At 39.6% G+C, this 27670-nt stretch overlaps 2 protein-coding genes across 2 annotated transcripts; both read right to left on the reverse strand.

Annotated features, from left to right (window-relative positions):
* Positions 1–9166: 9166 nt before the first annotated feature.
* On the reverse strand, positions 9167–14130 carry LOC103715895 (ubiquitin C-terminal hydrolase 22-like). The gene is made up of 3 exons (XM_008803683.5): positions 13010–14130; positions 11371–11495; positions 9167–10349 (listed from the first exon to the last, which is right to left on the reverse strand). The coding sequence occupies exons 1-3, from the start codon at positions 13936–13938 to the stop codon at positions 9583–9585; spliced, it is 1821 nt and encodes a 606-aa protein (XP_008801905.3). The 5' UTR covers positions 13939–14130; the 3' UTR covers positions 9167–9582.
* An 8326-nt stretch (positions 14131–22456) lies between these two features.
* Positions 22457–27255, reverse strand: LOC103715894 (putative monogalactosyldiacylglycerol synthase 3, chloroplastic). Its single transcript, XM_008803682.5, has 8 exons — positions 26392–27255; positions 25405–25577; positions 24493–24654; positions 24250–24391; positions 23948–24172; positions 23784–23846; positions 23622–23696; positions 22457–23086 (listed from the first exon to the last, which is right to left on the reverse strand). Exons 1-8 carry the CDS (start codon positions 26713–26715, stop codon positions 22826–22828), a joined length of 1425 nt encoding a protein of 474 aa, XP_008801904.3. The 5' UTR covers positions 26716–27255; the 3' UTR covers positions 22457–22825.
* Positions 27256–27670: the final 415 nt, after the last annotated feature.

Consider the following 27670-nt stretch of genomic DNA (forward strand, 5'->3'; position numbering starts at 1 on the left):
TATCAATGTCTATACTCAGTTTTAGTGGAATGTTTAGAAGACCAATGTTTTTCTTTCGTCCATTTTTCTTGGTTTATTTATCCTCTTCATCTGTGTGAGTATATGTATGCGATGAAAGATAGCTCATGGTTTGATTTCAATCAGTTTTCTTATATTATTCACATCCTGTCAATGTTTGCCGAACCGCCCGGTTTGGGTAGTGCTGAGCTGATTCGGTGCGAAATCAGGTCGGTTTGCCTATTATTTTCGGTTCCGGCCAGTTCGATACGGTTGGAACTGGTCCCAAATCGACCGAAATCAACTGGAAAGGGTTCGAACCGGCCGAAACCATCCGGTTCAGATCAAACTGGGTGCGAACTAGTTGGTTTGCACCGAGTCAACCTGGTTCTGAACCGGGCCCCTCATTGTGCACTTGTCTGATGCTTGATTCAAGTTGGGAAGGCTCGAGAAGGTCTTTCCAACAGCAAATGAAAGTGGCAGAGAGATTTTCGCTGCTTTCCCTTCTCAAACACTCAAAAAATTCGCCGATTCAGCAACTTAGAAGGATGATCCAAGCTTAAATAAGGTATGTTTTTTCTCCTCTATCTTCTTTTTTTGGAGCTTGAAAAGTTAGCTCAAAATTGTAAAATAAAGGAAGATCATGCTAAATTTTCAATTTCGGCTATTATGTATTGTAGATCTATGGACGATTTACATGATGACATAAAAAAATTTAATTTTTGGATTATATATAATTTTTTAAAAATTAAAAATATATTTTTGATTAAAGAATAGATTTTTTAGATAAATAAAAATTAAAAAACTGTAAAATTAGAAACGTATTTAGGGGTACGCAATCTACTCTCCATAAAAATTTGGTATCGATTTATTCAAGTTTTGATATGATTATGCGCGCAGTAGCCTAGGCCTAAATCTAAAAAAATTGAGAAATAAGTAAACTTTGATACATGGCAAGGGCCTACAAAAAATATATAGCATCTGTTATTGGGTTCTATATGAATCTGAGCTGAAATTAATTTTTTTAAATATTAATATTTAAATATTATTTTTAAATTTAATAAATAAATAAAAATATATAAATAATACAAAAAAATTACGAAAAATTAGTAGTACGTGTTATATAATTTAGAAGTAATTTCTGAGTTAAGAATTATATTTTTTCTGAATTTATGATATTTAAACATATTATTAAATTTAAAAATTATTAAAAATATATAAAGAAAAAAAATGAAAAATTAGTATTATGTATTAGATAAACTAGATGTATTTTTTGAGGTAAAAAATTATTTTCGTTATAACAAAATTTACTATTTTTAAATAATTGATAAACTGACATACCTGATAAACCTGCAGAAATGGAGCCAGAGCGTAAAATTGGCCGTGATCATGGGCAAATGCTCTCGGATTGGCAACATTGAAAGTGCAACTGGTGCAACAAAGAGTTCAAAAGAGGAAAGGTAACTAGGTTGAAGCAGTACTTAGTTGGTGGTTATCCCGACGTATCTATGTGCCAGAATTGCCCATATGAGGTTCGACAGGTGATGAAGAAACACTTCGCTATCACTCTAGAGAGTTAGAGGAGGTGTCGGCTCCAAATGACAAGAAAGCGCAGATCCAAGTTGCCATGCAGGTGAGCCTGGATGATTAGTGACAGTAGGATGAGGTGGCCAAACATAAAGCTTGATTTGGGCCCTTGTATTATGAGTCAGACTTCGATTCCGTAAGCAACAAGGCAGATTCAAAGTTCAGGAGAACTTCCTCAGTCTAGAAAGCCGTCAACAAAGGCAGTTGTTGAATTGCATCCATACTGGGGGCTTTTGGTAGTAAAAAGAAGTCATCTAGAGAGATTTCATCAAGAGCAACAATCCATGATTTCGATCCACATGCCTTCCCCAGTAGAGATTCGAAGCAGCAGAGGGTTGACTCAATGTTGAAGAAGGATAAGAAGAAGGATATGTGACAAGTTATTGGATCCTAGTTCCACTTCAGCCACATTCCAGTGAAAGTAGCAAATAATATGCACTATAGGTCTGCCAATTTTGCCATACAGGCTGCCAATTCCAGTGTAGATCCTCCAAGCCCGAAGGACATCTACAGTAAGCTTTTTGACAATAATAAGAAGCTAGAGAAATTGATTGCCACCTACAAGAGCAATTGGCCCACATATAGACTAACGATGATGTGTGATGATTGGACCAGTCCTACCAAACAGAGCACTTTCTGATATATTGTGATACGAAGACTTTCTTCCACAAATTGGTTGACCCTTCTAATCAGGTGCACGACGTCGCGTACATCCTCAAACTAATGGAAGAAGTGATTGATTAGGTAGGAAAGGAGAATGTCATGCAGGTCATCACTAATAAAAGGATACAATATAAGACCGCCGGGGAGATCTTGATGGAGCGGCGACCACATATTTTCTGGACCTCATGTGTTACACATTGTATCGACTTCATGTTGATAGTCATTACAAAGATTAGTAGCATGCAGCAGACAGTGGAGACAACCCAAACCATTACCAGGTTATTTATAACCATACGTGGGTCCTTTTACTAATAAAGAGGTATGCAGGGAGAGAAATTTTAAAATCAGAAGTTACACGGTTTGCTACTAACTATATTGCACTTGATAGCTTTCTCGAAAAGAAAGCATACCTATGTCATATGTTTGTCAATCCTGAGTGGCAGAAAAGTATATATGTGAGGATTGACACTGAAGGGAGTAGTGTTGAGGACTTGGTGACGAGCCAGATATTTTCGCAATGGGCCACTGCATTAGTGAAGGCTATCAGACCATTGTATGAAGTGCTTCAGGCCGTGGACAATGAGAGGTATTCTCAGATGGACTTCTGTATCACATGATGGAGAGGGCAAAGACTCAGATCATCGAGGCAGATCCGACGCTTGCTTAGGAGTACAATGCCACTTGGTTAGAGGGGCAGTTGATGTGCCTCCTGATTATACTGATGATCTTGATATCTACGAGAACCATCGCCACTCGACCCGATTTTAGACATCGATATGTATGCTGTACTTTAACTGTATGCAATTGATTGTATTATTTTATAATTTTTATGTCATTAGTTAATTTGAGGATATGTTATGTTGTTTCTTGTAACATTCAACATCTTACTAATCATTTTATGATTTGTATCATTTTAAAACAATAAGATGCATCATTTAAGTTAAACCGGAATCATAGAAACATTAAAAAAATATTAAGAAAACATCAAAAAAATATCAAATTAGACTTAAAATCATTGAAAAAGTTCAGAAAGAGTAATTACCAATTAAATATTTTTGAAAACTTTAAAAAAAATACCGGTTACGGTATGGTACCGGTTACCGAACTGTACCGGCCGCCGATCAGTATGGGTTCCGGTACCGGTTCAGCGGACCTTGCATCCAGCAATACAATAATGTAGTATATGGAGCACACGTTCAAGAACAAATTGGCCATAATTTAGACATATAAATCACTAGATGGTGCATAAATGGCCTTAGTTTGCAATATTAGCATGACTGCGTATTGCAAGTTGGCTCAAGATTGGGCCCCTTTCCAGGTTGAGTGTGGATTGCTTTGGTGGATTGTACTTGAAGAGCTGTCCACAATCTGTTTGTGGAGAGTAGTTACAATCTTGTCGGGTTTGCTGAGTTTGTTCTTTTTAACTTTATTCATTAAAAACAATTCCTTTTTTCTTTTTAATAAGGTCAGTTCCTTGGCAATCTAAAACATCTTTTGCTATGGTATGTATCAGAACAAATGAATGTTTGATCATGACATTCAAGTTTAATTATCACTGTTTGGTCGACAGTGAGTTTTGTTAAAACAGATATCCATAAAACATCGCTTTCTATAGCAAGTTTTATGAAAAAAGAGAGCAAGAGAGGAAGACTTGTGTTTAATAAATTCTATTTTTCAAGCTTCATGACATCGTTAATTTCCGCACCATGATTTTTTTCCAGTACTTGTTTTGGTAAAATTTGACAACCGAACAGCCTCAGTTAAATCTAAAAGTTTCTGTAAATGGGAATCCCAGTTCCCTCTCAATTTTGTGAAAGCGTGGGAGAGTGCAATCCACGTAACTTTCATGTAGAATTACTTTTAACTAAAAGGATGATGGTATGACCGAATACAACCTAATCAGGCATGCTGTCGATGTTTTTGGTTGGGAGGGCCTCAACTTTTATCGGTCAGCATACAATTCAGTCTTTCCAAATTTTTAAGGATAAAAGTAAACTGGATAATATTCATCCGCATCTATTTTATTTAAATCTATTTAAATATGAATAGAAGTTTGGGCATCCGAATAATATTTATATCCATAAAAAAAATGATATGAATATGGATAAATAACTATATATTTCACATTCGAATATTCGATTCTATTTATAACCTTATTTACTTTTATATAGTACTTATGAATTTTTAATGAAATTAAATGACCGCACTAACATACTATTAGTATTAACTTGATTTACTTTTCAATTAGTAATTTTTGATAATTTGATCATAAAGTTTATTTATTTAACTTATATCCAAATTTAAATTTATACTTGTTGTATCTGATTCGTATTTGTATCCATTTAAAATAAATATAGATACGAATTTTTGTATCCAAGTAATATATGTATTCATATCTATATTCATCAAACAAAATAAATAAAGATTTGTCTCCTTGATACTCAACTCTAGGTGTTGGCCATTGTGTATGCAAGCAACCATGGGCCTCTAGATGAAGTTGCCAAGGGTCACTGATCTGAACATTCCTATTGCTGTTGCCAGGATTTCAGTTCATCAGTTGCATCCTATCATGCGAAGAGAAAACAGGAGGATTGCCCTTCCAAGACAACGGGGGAAATAGTGATTTCAGGAACTTCATGCAAGCTTCCGCCTTGATAGGTCTGGGCTTTTCTAGACCACAGTGGCTAAGTGGGGCTCATAAGAATACTCTTTAACCAGACTACAGTGATACGAAGGAGGCATAACCATATTGCCAGCATTATGGACAGCAGCACAGGCACCCTAGAATCTGACTTCAAAGTCGAACAAGAACTGAGGAACTTCTACCTCAACAAATGGGCGAAACAATCATTGCACTCCCCTAGATATGCCTCCTGCTAGAGGAATGTTGATTGAGGGGGACAGAGCTCATTTAATTATACCGGTCACTAAGGCAAATATTTGGTAGCATTGCAATTAATGGCCTGTAATAAAGCTCCCGGACAAATGGTTTAGCTCCAAAACTCTACAAAGGGTATTGGAATATTATAGGAAACAACATTTGTAGGGTGACCAAACATTTTTTCATGCATGGAAGGCGACCTTTATCCCTCTGATTTTAAAATGCAGCAACCCTAGTCTTCTTTCCCACTACAGGCCTATAAGTTTGTGCAACAAAATCTACAAGATTGCTGCTAAAATCCTTTTGGAAAGTGATGCATATAGTATTAGAGGGGCAAGCTGACTACAACTGACCACAACAAGATCTACAAGACGAGTTAATTTATGTATGAGCCTCCCGATTTTCCATCAACCCGAGTACACAAGTAACTACATGTTTAAAAAACAATGTTGTTTCTTTGAAGTTCAAAAAGTCATCAGCCAACAAGCTTGGATTCACTAGAGAAACATTAGGACAATTTGGATCAAATTACCGAGACCTATTCTCCTCGAAGTACTGTCAATTCTTGATTTCCTCACAAACTAACTCTGATTTCTAAGGTCTAGCAAGCTTAACACAAGAGATAACATAATCAAATCATCAAGCAAAACAATTACCCATTCAGTGTAATTCTAATGCCATGGAACATGCGCCAACCATGGTAGGTATTTATCCAGTGCGGTTCTGATGCCATGTAGCATGCACCAGGTTAGTTATTCATCCAGTGCAGTTCTGATGCCATGTAGCATTCACCAGGTTCGCCTCTACCTACATAAAACATTATTAGAGCAGCAGAGCAGTATCTCTTCCTCCAAAACCATATTATCATGTCTAGAAGTGACTTGGGTCAAAGACAAGTCAAGACTGAAATTAAATGCCTAACAAAACCAATATTTCTCGCACAATTATATATTTCATTTTTGTAACAACCCAAGACCTCACCCAAAATGGCTAGCCGGAAGTTATTGTTTGGGTTCCTTGATCCTGTATAAGTACCCAAGATCTACCCAGCGAATAACCGATGTGGGACTAAACACACGCCCGCACGGATCCTCACATACTCCCTCCGTTCAAGCCCTGACGTCCTCGTCAGGCTAAGGGTTCAAATCCATTCAAATTTAATCACAAACACCACGATCGGTCCGTGGTCAACCCCAATGGATCCGTGCTGCAGTGTCCCCTAGTCCACATAAGTTATAGGCTGGGTCCGCTCTGATACCATTTGTAACAACCCAGGACCTCACCCAAAATGGCTAGCCAGAAGGTATTATTTGGGTTCCTTGATCCTGTATAAGTACCCAAGATCTACCCAGCGAATAACCGATGTGGGACTAAACACACGCCCGCACGGGTCCTCACATACTCCCCCCGTTCAAGTCCTGACGTCGGTGTGAAGCCCAATAGTCCCACATCGGAAAGACTCGTTCCAGAGCCTGGGCATATGAGGCAGGTGTCTCCAAATCCTGCAGACGCGTTTTGGATGGAAAACAAAACCGGGGAGGGGTGAAGGACGCTTGCGTGAAGCCCCAGAACAGGACAATATCTGGCAAGGGAGCCCCGTGTTCCCCCCTCATGTGGCCCCCACGTGGGCACTAGGTGCCTCACGTGCCTCGCAGAGGCGAGGGCGTGACATTTGGTATCAGAGCCGAGGACGGCTCTTGTCCGATGGTGGGAAGGGTGTGAAGCCCAATAGTCCCACATCGGAAAGACTCGTTCCAGAGCCTGGGCATATGAGGCGGGTGTCTCCAAATCCTGCAGACGCGTTTTGGATGGAAAACAAAACCGGGGAGGGGTGAAGGACGCTTGCGTGAAGCCCCGTGTTCCCCCCTCATGTGGCCCCCACGTGGGCACTAGGTGCCTCACGTGCCTCGCAGAGGCGGGGGCGTGACAATTTTATCAATGGAAACAAAAGTGGCATCATATTGGAAATAGCTCATCCTTACCTCTGAACACAAAAGGGGACATGCCATAAGATAAAGAATTCGCCCACTGTAGAGTCCTATTCTCCTCTAGATGCTAAACAATGGCCAAGACACTGGAAAACATGACTGCATAAATGTAGCTAAAGATTACATTTCCAACAATTCTTTAATGTCAATGTTACAGATGATGCATGCTCTGAAAAGGTCCTTACAATTCAACATGCCCCTCTCCAACACTAAACTGCGTACACTTGAATATCCAGGCATTCTTTTCATTCCAAAAGCACAAGTGACATAGCACGTAATATCCGGATATCTTAACATCCGTCTTGTATAGAAGAGTCAGCAAAATATTACAAGTTTGTATCAATTAGCAAAATGTGCAGGCAAAGGAGGAGCTGTGTATCTTGAACTTAAGGTGGAAATCATAAGTTACCTCTATATGAACGAATTATTTAAAAACAACACATATGATATGATATTAAACAAACAAGATCAATATGAGTGTTGCGCCTGCACTTGGTTATGTAAAGAAGTTTGATAATAATACTCCATTTTGAGAACTCTTGGAGGAGAAAGCAGCTTAAATATCAACGAAAAGCTTGTGTAATATACAAATAGATGACAGATTGCTTACCATATGTAAGTTCAGCAATCAAATCTACATGCACCATCATGCAAAAAAATAAATACAAGATAATCCCTCCAATAACAAAATAATCAAAGACTAATAATCAATGGTGCAAAATTAGGCAAGATGAATCATCTCATGTGAGACTTACTGTGTAATACGCAGGCTTCACTTCACATAGCCTTTGAGGCAAATTGGATAGATCTGCATCGTCTTGTGAGGCAAGGCAAGCATCAACAATTTTATTTTTTTATAAAGTCAAAAAAAAATCTTATGTTCAGATTAATATTCATCATAAATTAAAGGCTTCATAAGTGTGGAAATTGCTGTCACACTCTTTTCATTTATCACTGATCATCTGCTACCATGCCATGCCTTCACTTTCTTGCACCATCAGCAGCTTCCATGCAAAATATTTTATTTCCCTACTCTACTTCTCCCTAGATCCTTCTTAGGTGCCAAATCCTCCCAGTTTTCTTAATATTGCTAGCTTCTGTGGCCTTTGTTTTCATAAAATTGCTAGCTTGCATGGCCTCAGAGAGAGAGAGAAAGAGAGAGAGAGGATGCACTCCATTGCAAGGCCCTTTATTACTGTCACTGTAATATTTGATCAAGACATGAAGAGTCCATGCTGTTACCACAACTAGATACAAGGGGTGCAAATCCGTGCATTTTGAGCAGCAAGCTCCCAACAAACACGTAATAACGATAACCAAAAGAAATGCAAAATTTGGTGTTTTAACTTAAGTTCTAGAATTGCTATCAACTATAGGCCAATCAACTGCTGTTTTAAATATAGAGATCACACATTGTAACTATATGTTGATGAATTTGCTCTGTTTTAAATAAAGGATATGATCTTAGCTAGAAACTGTAGCTTGGTGCGTTTGGTATGCCCCTACAAGCAAGTCCGTACATCTGCGAAATATTTCATGTTAGTTTTATCGTCTCCGAACAATATCTTCTACTTCCATTGACCAGAGTATGCACTTGTGAGATCATTATATTATAGATATAAACTACATGGGGCATGTTGTTAGACCATCAATTAGAAAGTATCCAAGAAGAAGCAAGCCACCAAGATACCAGACCTGAAAACAGACTACATGAAGAGGGAAGACAAGAAAAAAATGACACTAAGAAGCTTTTTATCTTGGTGGCAAAACTCACAGAACTTCAAGTAAAAGAGAAATATAGAAATATTTTCATCTGTAAGTGCCAGTTTCATGGAACCAAGTATGATATGCTGAACCAAAATGATAAATATGATTCAGGCTTTCTTTTCTCATGATAGGTAAAACTAAAGATTTCTAAGACAATTTACAGGAAGATAAATACCAGCTTCTATTTTTCCCTAATAGGAATTCTAACAAGTAAATAAAAATGAAATACCTCGTTGGAGTGTCACAAATGGACATGCAGTAGAGAAATTAACACACCAACACACAAGCCAAATATTGTACTCATGATGATTTACAGAAGGCAATATGAGAATATCATGTACACTTGTGATCATGCCCACGGAGAGAGAGTATTGAATAGTGCAAACTAAGGTCAAGATTAATTGCTATATAATACTATATCTTCAGAGAGAAGCTTTTCAATTGTTGAAAGGAAAACGGCAAAAATTTAGGTTCCCTTTATCCACAATCTCTTTTGCTTTATCAAAGAAGAGTAACTCATTGGTCAGAAAGAATCCATCAGATCGAACCAATATAATATATATTGGTTTCCCTGGTACAAAAATTGCTCAAAATTGTCTTCCAATCAGAACAACAGGCGAACCAGGATGCAGAAGTCTGAGCACTTTGATCCACTCTTGTTTCAGTTAGAGCTTCTTATTGACCACCATTCTAAACAAGTCACAAGGCACTCACATCTTCACTTGCCTTATAGTAAAGAGTTTTTTGTACATAGAACAGCATATATGCTTGTGAATCCCTCACAATATTTTCGCTGACATGAGCGATCCATGCATCATCACATTTATACCATTGATTACTTAGCCGCAGATAGGTTATGTAATGGCCAGCCTCTATTCTACCACTGTGTGTAATCACTGCAAATAATTCAAACTCTGAAGCTAGCTCAGTAGCTGCATCCGAATCATCACCATCAAAAGCAAATATACGGTTGCCAAATCTACTCCTCAGGATAGAGGATGACAGATAAGGTGCCATATCAAGAGAAAATGGAAACTGCAAATAGCGGTCAATCTTTCTTGACATTCTCTTGATTGATGAATGCTCAAACCTTTTAATATGAAAGCAAGTAACTAGTGGAAGCTTCCTTATAGACATCTGTTTCAGGGATTCTTGCCTCACTTTGCAATGTTGACAAAAGAATTTTTGATCAGAATCTAATCTTTCAGGCCTTGTGAAGCGCTCCAAACATCCCATGAGTGTAGATACTCCACAGATTTGGCTGGATAATATTAAATCTTTCTCCCCATTGCATGCATGTGATTTCATAGTAGGCACATTCATAAAATTGTGGTTTGAGTCCAAGTCTAAAGAGATGTCTAAACATGGGTCATATGTGGTAGATGTAAAACCACAAATTGTACAAGTCACATCAGATCTCAAGACACCAGAGAACACCCTGTGAGCAATGCAACAGTCTCCATTGCCTGTTTATGCATATAATAAGCTTATCAGAAAATTTTGACCAGAGAATCAGGGAACTTCATCTGAGATAAATTGACAACAATTCGAAAACATACACTAGATCTTGAAAAGCAGTTCAACAGTTTACTGTTAAACAAAAATAACATGAAGAGAAAACATCATCTACAATTTTAACAGCATACTTCACCAAACAATTTATACTCAAACTGTACCATCTCTAGCAGATCAACCTTGTATCCCAACTACACACTTTAAAAGCAGTTGCATAGCACCTGTAATCGAGGAAATATTCATCTGCCAGATTAGTGAAAAAAAGTTTGCTAGATGTTGTAACAAATTCAACCAAAATTGATCATTCTACAACAGAGTTTAACTGACCATGTAATCTACTTAAATTAGAAATTTTATGCTCATTTTAAACTAAAAAATGCTGACAAATTTAGCATACAGAGATGTTGCTTAGATTATTTATGACAGCACATAAATATCAATCAACCTTAAAAATGATGCAGAGCCTTCTAATTATGACCAGATGAAATGAAGCTTAGGGTATTCAAGTAATGCAGTCTGATATTGGAGTACATATGGTGCAAAGAACTAAAACTGAAAGTACTAGCTTATCAAGCTGGTAAATTTGTGACCTGGGATAGTATCCCGTCTTTTCACCAGGGTTTGGGTTATTAAGGATATTTAGGGGAGGCCTACATTAAGTAGTTCATGGCCTATGGATCCTTCTATCGCACAGAGAGAAAGAGAGAGAGAGAGAGCTGAAACTACAATTAAGAAGTCATAAGCTGCAAACTTGCTATGAAAGCAAGCAAACACAAAGAAAAAGTGAACTTCAAGGGTTTGATATAGATGGATAACTGAACATCACAATATGATGGATTAACCAGGATAAGCACGCGAACATCAAACTTGCCAAATTCCAGTAACTGAGTTGGCATTTCCAAATTTTAAACAGTGCAAAGGTGTCAAAAAATGCTAAAAGGAAATGGAACCAATACATCAGAAACAAATTACCTTGGCTTTGAGGCTTGTGTCGGTCTTGCTCTACATTTTCATGGATACCATCAAGCACAGAAATGAAAAATTCATGAGCATCCTGTTGTTCATAGCTTGCTAGGTTTGATGCATATTGCCACCACCTGCAAAGCACAAATTCAATAATCAGCACATCTACCAAAACTTTGAAAGGAATTATATCTAAGTAAACAATTTACTATGCCAAAAAAATTGTGGCATGTTTTTTTTTCAATTAAGAAGATAGAAGCAAGGGAATCATTATAAATGCAACTTTTTTTTTATCACTGTATGAGAAACTTTAGGAGGAAAAAAAAAAAACTAAGGCGGTAGCCATATTGTGCCTTGAGACAAACATGATTGCATTAGCTGACAGCTTACAATAATTATTGCCAACAGGTAGGTTCTGACCCATAACAACAACAAGCAACCATAAAACACACAACTTTTTACCGGACTGAATATAGATAAGACAATGCTTCCTGCAATTCAACAGAATCAACCAATACAATACCGTGAATGAAGACCAGGATAGGGTGACGTTGGTCATACAGCTGAGCTTTGGGATCTAAAGCACAAGTATCAAACGATTCAAGACATACTTAAATTATGTCCAGGCTACAAATATGAAAATAAAATAATATGAGATATAACATATTTTGCACAGAAACACCTTGACCCAACAAACAATGAATAAATTCAGCCTATGTCAATAAAAACAAGCAAATTGGTCCTGGGCCATTGCAGTTTACCTTTTAATGAATCTAACAAAGAACTTGATGGAAGAAGTATGTCACAATTAAATTATTCTCAGTAGATGCTTATACCATTGGAAACGGAGATGCAAACAAGCAAACAATGCAGAGGCACAAAACAAAAATTGCAGTTGCGGTAGTACATAGACCTTACCATTCTCAAGAAGTGGACCCACCACAGATTGTATGTTTGTACAAAAGGTTTAAGATCCATGTACTTGCATTTTACTATTTATGCAAAAAAAAAAAAAAAAAAAAACTTAAGTAGCTCAGCAGTCTAAGACAGTCACCATACTTGGAATATTAAATTCTTATTTGCTCTTTAAGCATAAAGACCCAACAGTGGTGTTTCAATATTTAAAAACATCAAAATCGCTTCCTAGAAGACAGCATTTTTTCATCAATGTAATGCCAATTTATGCAAAGGAAAAATACAAGTGATGAAAATGTATACATACATGCATACACATATATAGAAACGACCAAGATCATCAATTCATTTATCCGATCAAGGTCTCTCGTAAACACCCTAGCGTCTAAATGACCTCTTTACAAATTCTAAAATCATATCTCTTTGACTTAAAGCAGAGCCCTCCCACTCTAAAGGAAACTGTTTCACAAGAGGAAACCCGGACATGGTATCACAGCTATTTGGAAAAAGGCAAAAAACTATTTTTTAACACTCATTTCACGCCTTCTCGAGCACTAAACAAATGATAGCTTTTCCTAAACGCAAGTATTTAAAAGAAAAAAATAAAATCCTAACTTTTAAACAATAACGTACCGAGAAGATTAATCTAATAAACAAAAAACATATAAAAAACATAAAATAAATACAAGAATGATACAACAGAGACGTAGAGAGAGAGGGCAGCGGCAAAAACCTGTAGAGAAACCTGGCGGGGCTGTACGGAGACCGATCACCGGAGAAGACGGCGGAGTAGATTGCATCAAGATCGCAAGCCAAGCACACCGGCGACCCACCCGACGGGTTCCGGCGATCTCCTCCCGTGCTTCCGCCACTGCCGCCCTTCTTCCTCCGGCCCTTTTGCTGGCATACGAACCGATTGTGCCGATCGCTCAAGAAGTAATTCCGAAGCGGCGGCGTGTGGAGCAGCGCTTGGAGAACCGAGTTCATGAAGCACGTGTTCCCGAGATTGTTCAATCCCCTCAGCCCCCACGGCGGAGAAGAAGGAGACGAGGTGGAGGTGTTGGCGGTGCCGGCGGAGGAGGGATCGGAGGCGTCCGGGAGGAGGAGAGGGCTTGATCCCCGCCGCATCGCTGCCCACTCCTGCGGATCCGGCGCCCACGGCCGGTAGTCCACCCTCCGCTTCCCCAGGCTCTCTGGGAGCGGGCAGGAGGTGGAGGCGTTGGCTGCCGCGGCGGCTATCTGGGCGAGGACCACGGCCTTATCGAACTCGCGATCGTAGACCTGGTCGCCGCACGCACAGCAGAAGAGCTCCGCTCGGTCGACGTCCACGGCGATCTCGTGCCCCGGCCGGCACTCATCGGCGTGGGACGGCGCGTGGGCGGGGCAGCACACGGCAGCGCAGGCGAGGCAAGCGAACAGCCTCGGGCCCATTCCGCTGCCAGCGGAGTCGGCGGCGGAGCAGGGGCCGCAGCGGGAGATCTCGTGGGGGTCACGGCGGATCTCGGGCCGGCTGAGGGGGCGGACGCGGAGGCAGGGCTGGAGGGAGCGGAAGGGCTTGGCGAGGCCGTGGGCGTTGGATCGGTAGTCGGCGAGGTGGTGGCACGGCGGAGGGAGGTAGAGATTGCGGCGGCCGCCGGCCGTGGCAGCAGAGGAGGAAGACATGGGCGGCGGCGCGTCGATCGTTTGTAGCGGTCGGTGGCGGCGGCGACAAGCCTCATCGATCGGATCGGGCCCGGCCTCAGTGTCGCTCGTCTCGTCTCGGTCTCGGTCTCGGTCTCGGTTCCGGTGGATCGAAGGAGACCCCTATTATAGCTCCATTTATTTTATCTTTATTGTTCTTCTCATAGCTCATCTGCACTGCTATTAAATATTTTCTATTATATATTTTATAATAAAAATTTTATTTTTACGATCTCTCTCTCTCTCTCTCTCTCTCTCTCTCTCTCTAACTTAGACTTAAAAAAAAAAAGGTGGGGGGGGGGGGGGGGGGGGGGGGAGAGAATGAGAAGGAGAGCACTCTGCAACCGGTCTTCCATCTATTGATTCAGCTGGTAGTGGTTGTGCTCTGAGCTGATGTACTTTAAAAAAAAACTTATTTTTTTATTTTTATTAAATTTGTGTAAATATAATACTTACATAAAAATATTAAAAAAATATATAATTAACTCCTTCGGATGGGGAATGAATCATTGGATCGGAAAGGCGAGAGAGGTGGGCAGTGGGTTTAGTCCTGGGAGGGCGAGGGCGAAGGCTTCGCCGGATGCTCTACTGAGCACTGAGAGAGAAGCGGGAGGAGGCTTCGGATTAGATGTATGGATTAGAACAGGACACGATAGTGTGGGGTGGGTGCCAGAATTCCACGTAAGGGATTTTGTTTTGGGGTCTGGGAATAGGAGTATGTGTCACGTGGAGGGAGATTTGGGTCGCGTTGGGTCGAGGAAAGTGGGGAATTTGTTGGAAATTACGAAGAAACCGGGAGGGGGAACAGTGGAACCGTCATCCCGGGCTGACGTGTTTCTTGTTGCCGCGCATGGCATGTGTTTAAGTGGTGCATACACTACTTTACAAACTAGTTATGGTTTAGTTAAACATGGTTTTCATCTCGGCTTAATGATATGATGCACATATTTCAACCTTTATTATCCAAACTTATATAAATAATGATATTTTGACATATCAAATAATATTGATATATTGATCAATATTTGAATTGATGTGTTTTAGATATCTTTTTAGTTAATAAATTTCAAAATTAATGTCGATTTCCAATCATAGCCATACTATTGTGGTTGAGATTTCAAAATTTCGGTCTCCATAAATTTGCCAGAGGTCTTGGTAAGATCTCAATTCATCTTAGGAAGTTTCTCCATTTCTCATCTTAGTGAAAATGAGCTGGGATTTCAATTCTTCTAAATATTGGTCACCCAATAAGTTTATCAGTATCTAAAATTGGATTTTTAAACTAGAATTTATTGTTTATATTAGTATACTACACAAATAAAAGAAGTTTGTAGCATCAATTTAAGATAGACAGCATATTGTGATAGCCAATAGTCCGAATCCAAGTCATTGATAAAAGAGGTTTATCAAGTCAAATCAATTCTAATACCATGTAAAAAAGCTGAAATTTTTGTAAAGTGTTCCTATCTTATGTTGTGGGATTTGTTCGTTAAACTATTTATGACGAGTGACTCACAAATCTCACTCCTAAGTCACTAAGGTTTCTTTTCACCTATCACTCACTTCCCTTCATTATGTAGCATAATTCACAATGTGAATTCAAAGGGAGCAACGACTTTGAAGTAAATTAGCTGAGTGACATTTTGAGTGACAATTTTGAGTTATTAAAGCATTTTCCAGTTATAACATCATATCGTACGTTAGATGTGTATCAATAGTAATGCATATTTTACATTTGCAAGCTTTTATAAGAAAGAAGGCATTCATCAGCCATTGCTTTCATTTATAAAGGGAGTAATGTTATGGGGAGCAGGTTATCATGCACCTTGAAAGCTCATTCAGCTGCATGGTGTCACAAACAGGAATTAATTCTCCACACACTAGGTTAGTTGTTGTTTAAGTTACCCATTTTTGGATCCGAACTAGAATGATATTTTTAAACTAGAACTTATCATCTATATTTGTACATTACACAGCATAAAGGAAGTTTGTAACATCAATTTAACATTGACCAGACAACATGCAAGATAGCCGATAGTCCGAAACATAGCTCGGTTCTCAGCCACTTCCAAGTCATTCATAAAAGAGATTTATTAGGTCAAAACAATGATGATACCATGTAAAAAGCTGAATTTTTTTATGAAGTGTTCCTATCTTTTGTTGAGAGAATTGTGTGTTTACCTATTTATAATATCATATGATATGTTAAATGTTTATAGTATAATATCCAGCTTTATAAGAAGAGATACATAGGTTTTTGCAAGTTGTTAAGAGAAAGAAGACATATATTAGGCGCTCGTCATTTTTTAGAAGGATTATTCGTCTTTGTAACCGCGATAGTTTAACCCTAACAAGAGTAAGATATGGCAGTCTAACACCACATTTGGATAATTGTTGAACCCGTGACCATTACAAAATCACTCTTAATTCATAAATATTAGGTGCACATATGATCGAACATGTAAAATAGCTACTCTTAAAAGCTAAATGGATTGTGGTCTCTTGTAATAAGTATCACTATTTTAAGGGGCTAATCTATATTATCTAAGGTCCATTTGTTGTAATCAAGGTCGCAAAAAGGAGTGGGTGGACCTAATTCTAATTATAAATACTTGACCACCTATCTTGGATCCAATCCATACTCATTATCAGACCTATGATCTCAAGGACATAGGTTCCAAATTAAGAGCTACCTTCACTTCGCTCACCCTACTAGGACCCAAAAGGATTCAGTTGGATATAACAAAAATGCATGCGAAACTCAATTCTACCGGTTCAAGATAAGGCAAATACTATCCAATAACCGTGATTTAAAAATTCATTTTCAAACTTCGGCAATGGCATCTCTTTATATATATTACAAAAGAATTAAAAGAAAGATCTTAGGCCTAATATATACCGGTCTAAGTGGATAGGATCTTGGCCAAGACAGAATCTCACCCAACTGACAAGCAACCACAACAAGAGTAGAAGGTCTACAAATGTTTGGAGCCCTCAGTGGCCTATTACAGTGGCTTAAAAACACCAGAGAATATCTGAGCTAGTTTAGAACTTCTAGATTTGGCCTAACTTTATAATAGCCAACTAGATGGTTCATGTTGTTGTGTGCTGGTCAAGACAAAGTCATCATGCCAACTACCATCAACCTGCAGTCTCAAAATTCAACATATGAGAACAACTTGGTTAGAGGTAAATATTCAGTATTCGGCAAAAGCCTGACCAATTTATCAAAAGTTCGAACAAAAAATAAACAATTAATTGTATTAGCAAATTGAAAGACAACTAATGTAAAACTACTAAAATATTAGGATACATGTTCATGTGAAAATAAACTTGTTAAGACATAAGAATGAAAGATAAGAGTGGAAGGAAACCTATTGTCAAAGGTTGTCATGAATAATTTTGTGAATCATTCTTGAAGAAATCGTAAAATTTGTGAATAAATTGTAAATATTTTGTAAGTAGTTCTAGATCAGTTATCTTTGTGGGGAACAACATAAGGACTTATTCATCTACGAGTACAATTGTGAATAATTCAATAATCTTTCTTGTGATTATGCTTTGCAATTAATCTGGTGCATATATGCTAGCTTATCAAATTGACAGAATGTTGTGGTAAATAGCGACTTGCAAGTAACGTGACCATCTCAGCTCAAGCCTGCACAATATATGGATTGGTCCAAGCTCGGTCCTCTTCAACAACACCCAACTCAAGACTAGCCTATTATAACATGAGTTGAGCCTGGACTAGTAATAGTTCAGGTAAGTTCAAATGCAATTTTATGAACAATCCAAGAACTAACTGATTGCTTGGATGAGGTTTTTTTTTTTTTTTTCTCGGTTGTTTATAAGAGGCATGTCGAGGCATCACACAGGTATTTTCATCGTCAATGCTCATCTACTTTGCTTGTTATTGGCTTTTGGTACACAATATCAAGTTTAATTCTTCATTACAAGATCGTGTTGAGAAATGATTGGCTGCAAATATAGAGATATCTAAAGTTGTGAAAGATACCGAGGTATTGGGGTCCAGTATCAGAGGGGCTGGATGTCCGAGTTTGTTGTTGGTGTCAATACTCAAAGTTGGGAAGCACGTTGTAGAGGTGACGTGCTAAGAGCTGAATGACTAAAGCATTGCTATTGTTGACATAACAATATAGGAGCCTATGAAGGTGAAGGTCTACCAGTTTGTGGCCGAGAAAAGAAATTTAAGGTGAAGAATGCTCATGAATGCCGAGTTACTTTGGCTGCATGCAAAATTGTAAGGTAAAGCATCTTGAGAGACTAGAATCTCCAAAGATTCAAATCTAGATCAAAGGACTGAGGTAATAGCATGGATTTGTAGTTGTTAACACCACATCCAGAATGATGATTGTGATCTTAGATTGATAAATATATAACAAGCCTCGGAAGGTCATCCACCATAAATCGAGTAGCGGTAGGCATTCAAAAGGGATATCTTATGCAGGCTGAAGCACTTGTATAGTAGGTCGAAGTAGTTAGTAGGCTAAAGTTTTAATTGATCAGTAGGCTAAGTTGATCCAATCATGGAGAAGGAAGAATTCCCTCAAACCGCTTAACTTGAATCTCTCAAAATTATAGAAAATTGAAAAAGATTGCCGAAAGTAAGATTTATGTCCCATTTTCTTTTACTAATGATTAATAAACTAAGATACATAGCCTCTATTTTGTAATAGTGAGATCCATTATTGTATAATTCGAATCGAATTTCTCCCCTAGTTCGAATAGAACTAGCTTGTCCAAAATAGATATAAATAGTGGAAATAAACATAAAAAATTTAAAATTATATAGAAGGTAGATCTCAATTCTTGCATCGACTTTGCCTTTAGTTCCTCTATCTAATTTTTCACGAATTAAAATTTATGCTCGGTCAAAATTTTTCTGAAAAAGAAATTTTCGATTTGACATGCTCATTACGGGGTTTAAATAATAAAATTTGGGCTTGATCGATAGCTAAACTCCAAAAATTTGGCTCGCGATTCAGCTTTTCGATATGGCGGATCTTGCTTTTGGTCCATATTCAGCCTTGCTCACAGCAGCCAATAGTCTACATTGAGTCTTGTAATTCTCCTGGTTCAGATGTACTCAAATAATAAGCCGAAATACATGACTAGCAGGCTAAGTACTACTAGAAGAATGCTAACCTCAGACCAAGTATCAAAGAGGCAAGCAAAAACATCCAAAGTGCAGGCCGAAACACCGAAGGGTGCAGGTTGAAACACTCAAAATGCAAACTGAAATAGCAAGGCTGCAAGACGATGCGATAAGGATGCAGGCTAATACACCAAGATATGTAGGCTAAAATACCAAGAGGTGCAAACCGATGTACTAAGGAGTGTAGGCCGATACACATACTAATCGTGCAAGCCGAAATCAAGAGTGCAATTTAAAATACCAAAGGTGTAGTTGGAGCATCAAGATGCAAACCGAGTAACAAGTTGTAGACCACGGGAGGAGAGAGCTAGAGGGCTAGTATGAGGCCTTTCATAAAGTGGAACCCAAGAGAGTGGCTAGTCAATGGTTAATTACCAGTATCAAGAATATGGAGAAATGGCAGCACTATCCAAAATATAGGGGTAATAAACAAGACATAAGTATCATGCACTACAATAGCAGTTCACATGGTGAAAACTAGTAAGGATAAGTGTCAAAGTTAAGTAGTAACATCTATCCCAGCAGTTGATCGGAGCCACTTATAAGTATCAAATTATAATTCCAAGAGGAGGCCCTGTCAGCCACTAGTCGAATCAATTACCTATTTCTTTTATCAATTTATCTTCCAATTATGTTTAGTATTTTTAAGTTATAGTCCGTAGTTTATAGCTTGTAGCTCCTAGTTACCACTTTCTTCCTTAAGAAGGTCATATTCCAATAGCAAAAGTCAGGCAGTAGGATTTGCTACCATCTATTTCTTTCCAATTCTGATATTGGTGGCATATCCATGTATCTGTTCAAGCTTCAGTCATCGACTTGTTCTCCTTCCCATCCTCATCCCTAGAAGAAGGGAGAGCCAACAATAGTGTAGAGGAAAGATGTAGTATCAGAATATTGAAGTTCAAGTTGAGGTGAAAGCTTGGATAGACCCAGTCGACCAAATGTTATATGGGGAAATATTGCAAAGAGCCATCTATTGTGTGGGCAACCATAGCGCTAGGACACTAGAGTGGCAAAAATCAAAATTGAACTTCATAGAACTGCCCTCAAGGTGAAGGCACAAGAAAGAGGAGAGGTAGATATTTGGCTGAGATTACTTGTTAGTTGCACAAGTATATGATATCAGGTTGCAGGAGTTAAAGCATGAGGGCTACATAGTTTGGTGTTGGCTAAGGTGGCTATTGGGAATGGCCATGATGTGAAATAGATCTACTAGATGAGGCATTTGGTTCGGACATGCAATAAGGCATTACATGGCTTAGACGTTAGTTGTAAAGCATGTCGAGGTATTGGACTCAAAGAAATGAGGCAGGTCATTGGGGTAGCCTTACATTAGCACTATAGACATGGGATGAAGATATGAGGGCAGTTGGGAATGGGCTGAAAATAATAGGAGAGCATGGATAGAGTTAGTTCTCCAGAGGTAGATGGTTTAAGTCGGAGTGAAGATGGTTATATCAAGGGACTCAAGCAAGTTTGGAAGTGACCTTGATCAGATATCAGGATCTTGCTTAGTAGCACCTAGAGATCTATGTTGGTATAAGATCGCGCGGAGAAATGAGAACGACTTATGCATTCTTGATCTCTATGATGGAGCATAGAGGCAATAGTGGAATAGTCTAGCAAGGGTTTCGCCTACCCTGATAGGCAAGTCTGAAAAGCATTGCAAGGTGTGATGTCTCGTAGGGATCTATGGGAGCTGGCCATTCTTAGAGCAAGTGTGGCTAAAGAAATATCGATTGGATATTGTGCCTTGGAGCTGGGCAAGGATCAAGGATAGCTAAAAGGGACGTGTCAAAGAGAGGACAATGTGACACAAGGATTTACATATCAAATATATTTACTTTATGAACAAACTTGGATACCAATGCTGTAGTAATGTGCAATGATATGTGAGCAGGCCATGAACAAAAAATGTTAGGATTGTATGGCCATGGACCTTGAGGGCCATGGTAGTGCGGAGCAACATGTGAATAGACCGTAAACGATATCGAGTGGTATGGCCATGGATATGTAGGCATGCCAAGGATGCCAGACCAAGATCGTGGCACAAGAGCTTGTGGGAGAGATTAGATGGTAGAACCAAAAAAGGGCTTAGATATGCACAATCAACCATAGTTTCGAGGGACTGCATGACATGTCATCTTGGTAGTTTAGCTTCGCAACACTAAAGGTGATTAGCCTATAGCCTCATACATAATTGTGCATTGCATGGTCGTGTCATGTGAGTTTGGTCTGTGTATTCCTAAAGGACAACATGGTGGCTTCCTATAGTGGATATGTCGTGATACAAAAGCATTTTGTTGGGCATCAAGATATCAAGGTAAGTAGTCCTTGGCTTTTAGGGCAAAGCTAAGTAATTAGCACAATGGTACCCGGACAAGTTGAGGAGCACTCTTGGGAAGAGTCTAGGATATGGCACAAAGATGCATATGAGCATTGTCATTGACCTAAAGTTGTAGGCACTCAAGAATGTCACATATATTCAGTTTGATAAAATTGCTGAGTAGGGGCTAGGAGTGCATGCTTACTAGATTACCAAAGACTCATGAGGGCTAACCTTGTGGTATGTGGCATGGTCAAGACAATTAACACTAAAGAATGGATGCAACTTTTTTGCAACATTAATGTGGCGAACTTGGGAAATTGCACTCCTTTCTTTCTTTCTTTTCCGATTAACTGAAATTAAGAAAATGGAGACCCAGCCCGGATGGACTGTCTACGTCTCGCTACCTGGAGAAGCAGTACCGAGAACTTCAAAGTCAGAAACTCCTCCAAAGTGGGAGGTACCAGGCCACGCCCAGGTCACATCTACTCTGTTTCGTTAACAAAGCATGAGCAATATGGATGTTACTTCTACGCTATTATTTATACGAACAGCAGGATAATAGACACCATGAGGCTTTCCTTCCGGTTATCTTCCCCATCTTGTCAGAAAAATTGATGCCTTGGAAGTGTTGGCAAGCGTAACTTGGAGGTTTTAATTTACTTATTGCATCATGTAATCCTATTTGTAGAAGGTTTGGTCATAAATCATGTCACAGATTGCAAGTGAAAAATACGTCTCAAATCCCTTTCCAATCATGCATATCCCTTGCTTGCAACACTAGCCTATTTTTCTCTCCTCATGCTTTTATGTTTTTCTTTCACATTGCACCTCTCTTTTAATTTTCAGCTTTGGAAACTACTTGCATTTCATACGTGCTATCCTCCACCAACTTCAAGCTAATTTAGATCTGTATGAATCCAGAATGTAGTCACAACCAACAACAAACCTTCTAGAGCTCTTGGACAAATATGATAACAGTGATCTCGGGACAAAAATTTGATAGTTTTGTCAACAAATTAAACTTAAATAATCAACCACTAGTTTACACTCAATGAGAACATTGTCTTTGAGCATTTGACAGGCTCAAAAACCACAACAACAGGGTGATCAAGCAGAGACCAGTTAGAACAGGGAAAGAATACTGTCCTAAAAGAACAAACAATGCACAAACCAACAGTCCGAGTCCCAAGTCCTTTCTTGAACCAAGACGCCAGCTCACTCACCTGCCTGGTTTTTTCACAGGATTTTTATTGGGCAAATGAGGCCATTGTCCAGGCCAAAGAATGTCAGTGCTAGCTGTACATGTCACGCATGTTGAACTCCCAAAACAGAGGTTAGGTAACGAGCTGTTGACGGATCAGCTATTACATTGGTTGGTAGAATGATGAAGTCAGGGAATAGGAGATGCGAGAGAGGAGCCCACGCTGTTGAACCAGTTCATGGATGTCCTTGACAATGTCGAAAACAGCATCAGGCTGTGCCAGTTTCAATGCATTCTGCGACATCCTCTTTAACTCCTCTGTATCAGGGCCAAACCATCGAGCAACTAGGCTGGCTGTTTGTTTCGAGCTTTTGGAGAATACTCCAGCACCATTGTCGACGACATAAGGTACATTGCCAACTTCCTGCAGCAAACAAACAAGGCCAAGGTCATCCATGCCATAGAAAAGCTAGGAAACAAAGGCTGCTTGTGGGTGGTTTCATTGTGGCAATACAGCATGTAATGAAGCCAAATAACCAAGATGAAGAGTCCTAGACTCGCTCCTATGCATGGCATGCACCTAACACATACTATCATCTACCAGCCCAAACTTTGAGATGACCCCCTTGTAGCTCTCAGAAAGTGTTAGGTGGATATCACATGTAAACTATTTCATGATGCATATTACATGTCGCAAAACTAGACAAATGCTGCAATTTGGATCACAGCTGACCTTTTAGGAAACATCTCGCTGCGTTAACATGGCTTCCTATTTAGTGCAAGTGGTTAATTAGGGATTCAGTCGGTTAAAATTTAGAGTGTTTAAGACTATATTAGTTTATCTCGACTAGAAAACTTAGGCATTGATGATACATGATAGCAATGTGGTTCCATTGCTAAGACCATACTGTACAAATTGCTTAAAATGAGCTAGAGTTCACGTGTATTTCAGCACAAACCTGTCCAGGGATGAAATCATTCAGGATAATAGGAAGTCCCCTAATCAGAGCTTCAGCAATAGTACCTGGTCCCGCCTAACAAAGCAAAAGAGATGCTCAAAAGAATCAGTCAGTGCAAGAATAGCAGGATGGTTGATTCAGATCATTAAGAGAAAACCATACCTTTGTTATAATGCAATCACAAGCTCCCATCCATTTCTCCATCTGGGTCTCAAATCCTCTTATCTGCAGCCACGAAACAACTCGGAGTGGTTAGGCTTCTAATGAAAGCTTGAAATGTTATGCACGATTGATTTATGCTATAAAGTCAGTAAGCATTTCAATACCTTCACAGGGATCTTCCATGGATGGGCCTGCAGTGTGGAGCTCAAGGCTTGGTTTCGGCCACAGATGACAACTAGCTGGCCAATTGGTTTGTCATGCTCCTTGTCGAATAGTGATTCTCCAAGAGCCTTTGCAGTCTTCTTGACTGGACCCATTCCCTCACCGCCTCCCATCAGCAACACTGCAGGCAGTTCAGGATCCATCTCAAGCTCCTTTCTCAAGTCTTCCTGTTTAACAGAGAACTCAGATCACAGATAAACCGGAGAGTAGCAAAACTAGACCTGTTTGATTGTGGGGGGCAAACCTTGACCAGAACTGCACGACAGAAGGATGGTCGGATTGGCAAACCAAACACTCGAATTTGTGAAGGATCTAGGCCATCCAGCAATGCCCTCTTCGACACTTCCTCTGAAGGGCAGTAGCATCTGTTGACACCGGCGTGGAACCTGAAGAAAATTGGGTTGTTCTATTAAGCATTTGCTTTAAGCACTGCATGACCAATGCATACCGAAATGGCACTTGGAATTCCACAAGCAGTTGATCATACCATGTGGGGTGGCAAGTGTTGAGGTCCGTGATGACGGTAACAAAAACCACTCGGTTCTGAAGGCCCTGCCACTTAAGAACCCACAAAGGAATGTGCTGCATGAGGGGATGGACACTGATGATGATGTCTGGCTTGTACTTCTTCAGACCAGCCTCCACCTTCCTTCAGCCACAAATATTAAGCAAATCAGAACCACAACAATATTTCCTCTCCTGCACTTGTGGTGATCAATTTCCTCCAAAAAATGAAGTATGGTGAATAAATGAAAACACAAAATAGCAAGCCCTTTCTTAGTCAGGATTGCTGCTGTGGGCCCAAGCTTTTATTTTTTTTCAAGATTCCATGTTGCTCTCAATATCCTCTACCACTGTTTTCTTCTTACTTCTTTTTCTCAAGGTGGTTGGTTCGACCACTCATTTTCATATCATTTCATCCATTACTTGAACACATGCGATGAAAGAAAAGGAAAGAAAGGAAGAGAAAACCCCTTTCTGCAATCACATCAAACCAAATTCAAGAATCTTATTTGTCGTTACTCCATGGCTAGCAATTCAATGACCTCAAATAATTTGAAGAAAACCCAAATTTTTTGGCAAAAATTGGAGAATAAGACATGATTAGCAAACAAAAAAAAAGTGTCAGGTTGTCAACACTTGCCATTTGCAATTAATGAATGATGACAGCACAATAGCATGAAGAAGAAATCTAAATAATATATTAGATTAAAGAATGAGTCCATGGTTTCAAAAGATAAAATAAGTTTATATTCCAATTAAGTATTACCCACTTATAGACTAGAACTAAGTTAGTCCGAAAACATTCAGAATCATCCGGAGAGACTATTGTTGACTCTATTATGCATAAGAATTACGAGGAAAGAAAAACAAGATAACAGAAGGGAAAGGAACATACTTGGCGTAGAAGGCAGCAAGAGAGGCAAGATATAAGCAATGGACCCAACGAGGAGAAGTGCTGTGGAAGGCCACCTTCCAGAGCTGGACATGCTTCACCATGAACTTGTAAGACCTCTCCATGTCGGTCAGTGGCCAACCAGCATGTTCTTTGAACAAATCCTTCACAAATACCTGCAATTTCTCAGAGAAAAAGTAAAATCTAAGTAAAATCGAACAAATAAACGGAAACTAACCCAAATAATCATTTGAAACACAAACTATAATCGGTTGGTCAAATAGTAGGGAAGCCAAAACAATTTGCTGGGAGCTAAGAATTAATTTTTATTTTAAAAAAAATCAAAGTATCAAAGAAAACTAGCTGTATGAAGGATTATGATCCTGAAATCAAATTTGTAACAAGAAAACAAGAATCCATTAAAAAGACACAAGAGACAGAATAGAAACTCCAATGGAAAAAGAAAAAAATGAACAATATAATCACAGAAGTGCCCAGATGAAATTTCAAGCAAGCAAGCAAACAAAGATTCAGAAAAGGGGAAAAATATGAAAGCGAAAAATCGAACCATTAACCCCCCAAGAAAATCACAGATGAGAAATAACAGATCAAACAAATTAAAAAAAAGAGGGGGGGGAGGATAAATTCCAGCAGTCCAGGGACTCCGGCCAATAGATTTTTCCAGCAAACTAGAGAACGAAAACCTTTAAATTCATCAACCAAATCAAACAAAAACAGAACTTTTGCATGTAGATTCGAGAACTAAGAAGAAAAAGGACAACACTTTAACGTTCCAAAGACTCCAAACGTCAAGATCTCATCTTTGGATGGAGAACCGAAACAAAGATTTCCATATAAAAATAATGAAAAAACAGAACCTCGCAATCCGTTGACCAAATCGAAGAAAGGAGACACTTTTGCACACAGAAAGACCTAGAAACCGGGGGGAAATACAAGAAAGGCGACATCTTTCTATGTGCAAAGAAGTACCCTGTACTCATCCCCGAACTCGATGCGGAAGGCGTCGCGGATGGCCTCAGCGGAGGCTCGGTGCCCACCCCCAGTATCGCTCATAAGAATCAGCACGTTCTTGGTCCGCTCCGCCCCCAACTGGACGAGCTCCATGGTCCCCTCCTCCTCCTCCCAGAACCCGGGCTCGTCGTCATCGTTGATCCCGCCGGCATTGGCCGGCCCGCCCCACGTCAAGCTTCTTTTGTGCTTCCGCTCCTCCTCCTGCTGATGGTGGTAGGCCAACACGCTCTGGAACACGGCCTCCCTTATCGACCTCCGCGGCGACGCCACGGACATCACCATGGCTCCGCCGCCCTCCGCCGCCGCTGCCGCCCGAGGAAGAGGATTCGAGTGGGTGGCGCCGCTGTGCGCTCCGTGCGGTCTCTCAGGAACTCGTCGGAAGAGAAGGCGAGAGAGAGGCGAAGGCGAGAAGAGGACAACAGTTATATCTTTCCTGGCAACGGTTGGGAGAGAGGTGGAAACCAAGCTGGCGAAGCCTGAGGCCGAGACATTAGCGGGGGCTAATGAGGTGTTTAATTTAATCAAATAGCGACACTCCGTTGTTAGATTCGGGAATAATTCCTAGGATTTGCTCCGGTCTTTCGAATTTATTGCTACCGGCCTTTGATTCGCATCTCCAGATGGAATCTACTCGCCGAGAGATTCGCCTGCGATGGTGGGCTTGAGTTTGTCGGTTGGGGTGTTCCTCAAGATTGGTTTTGTTAAATTGCCACGTATTAAATGATGATCTGATGATGTTGAATGTTTAATGTTGAAAATGGCATAGATGATGATCCAGGAGAATTTATTCGTTGCTAAAGGAAGAGAAGATAAGTTTCGTATACGTTTCAGCAGCAGATGTTGGTGATAACTGATAAGGTAACTTAGTTAACACGTATCATTTAATTAATCGGCCAGTTAAATTGTACCATGCATGCATTATTATGTGGGGAAAACACCTTTCTCTTTGATTATTTATGTTAGAGCAGAATGTCCAGCACTAACTTCTCAGCAAAGCAAAGAGATTGTTTAGCAAAAAAAAAAAAAGAAGAAGAAAAAAAAAAGCAAAGAGGTTGTTTATGTTATGTGAATACGAGCCCGCAATGTCTAATTTGGATCAACAAAAATTGGCTCGAGCAGGCTCGAAACCAATCCTACCCGTTCCAAAAACCTAAGCTAAATAAATGTTCTCCTCCTTCTCCTTCACTCCAAATACTTCTCCTAGTTTATTGATGAATTTTCATTTAAACTAAATCAG

This window comes from Phoenix dactylifera, chromosome 2 (assembly GCF_051530095.1).
Source record: "Phoenix dactylifera cultivar Ajwa chromosome 2, Ajwa_hap1_PhDact_Kaust_v1.1, whole genome shotgun sequence".
NCBI lineage: Eukaryota > Viridiplantae > Streptophyta > Magnoliopsida > Arecales > Arecaceae > Phoenix > Phoenix dactylifera.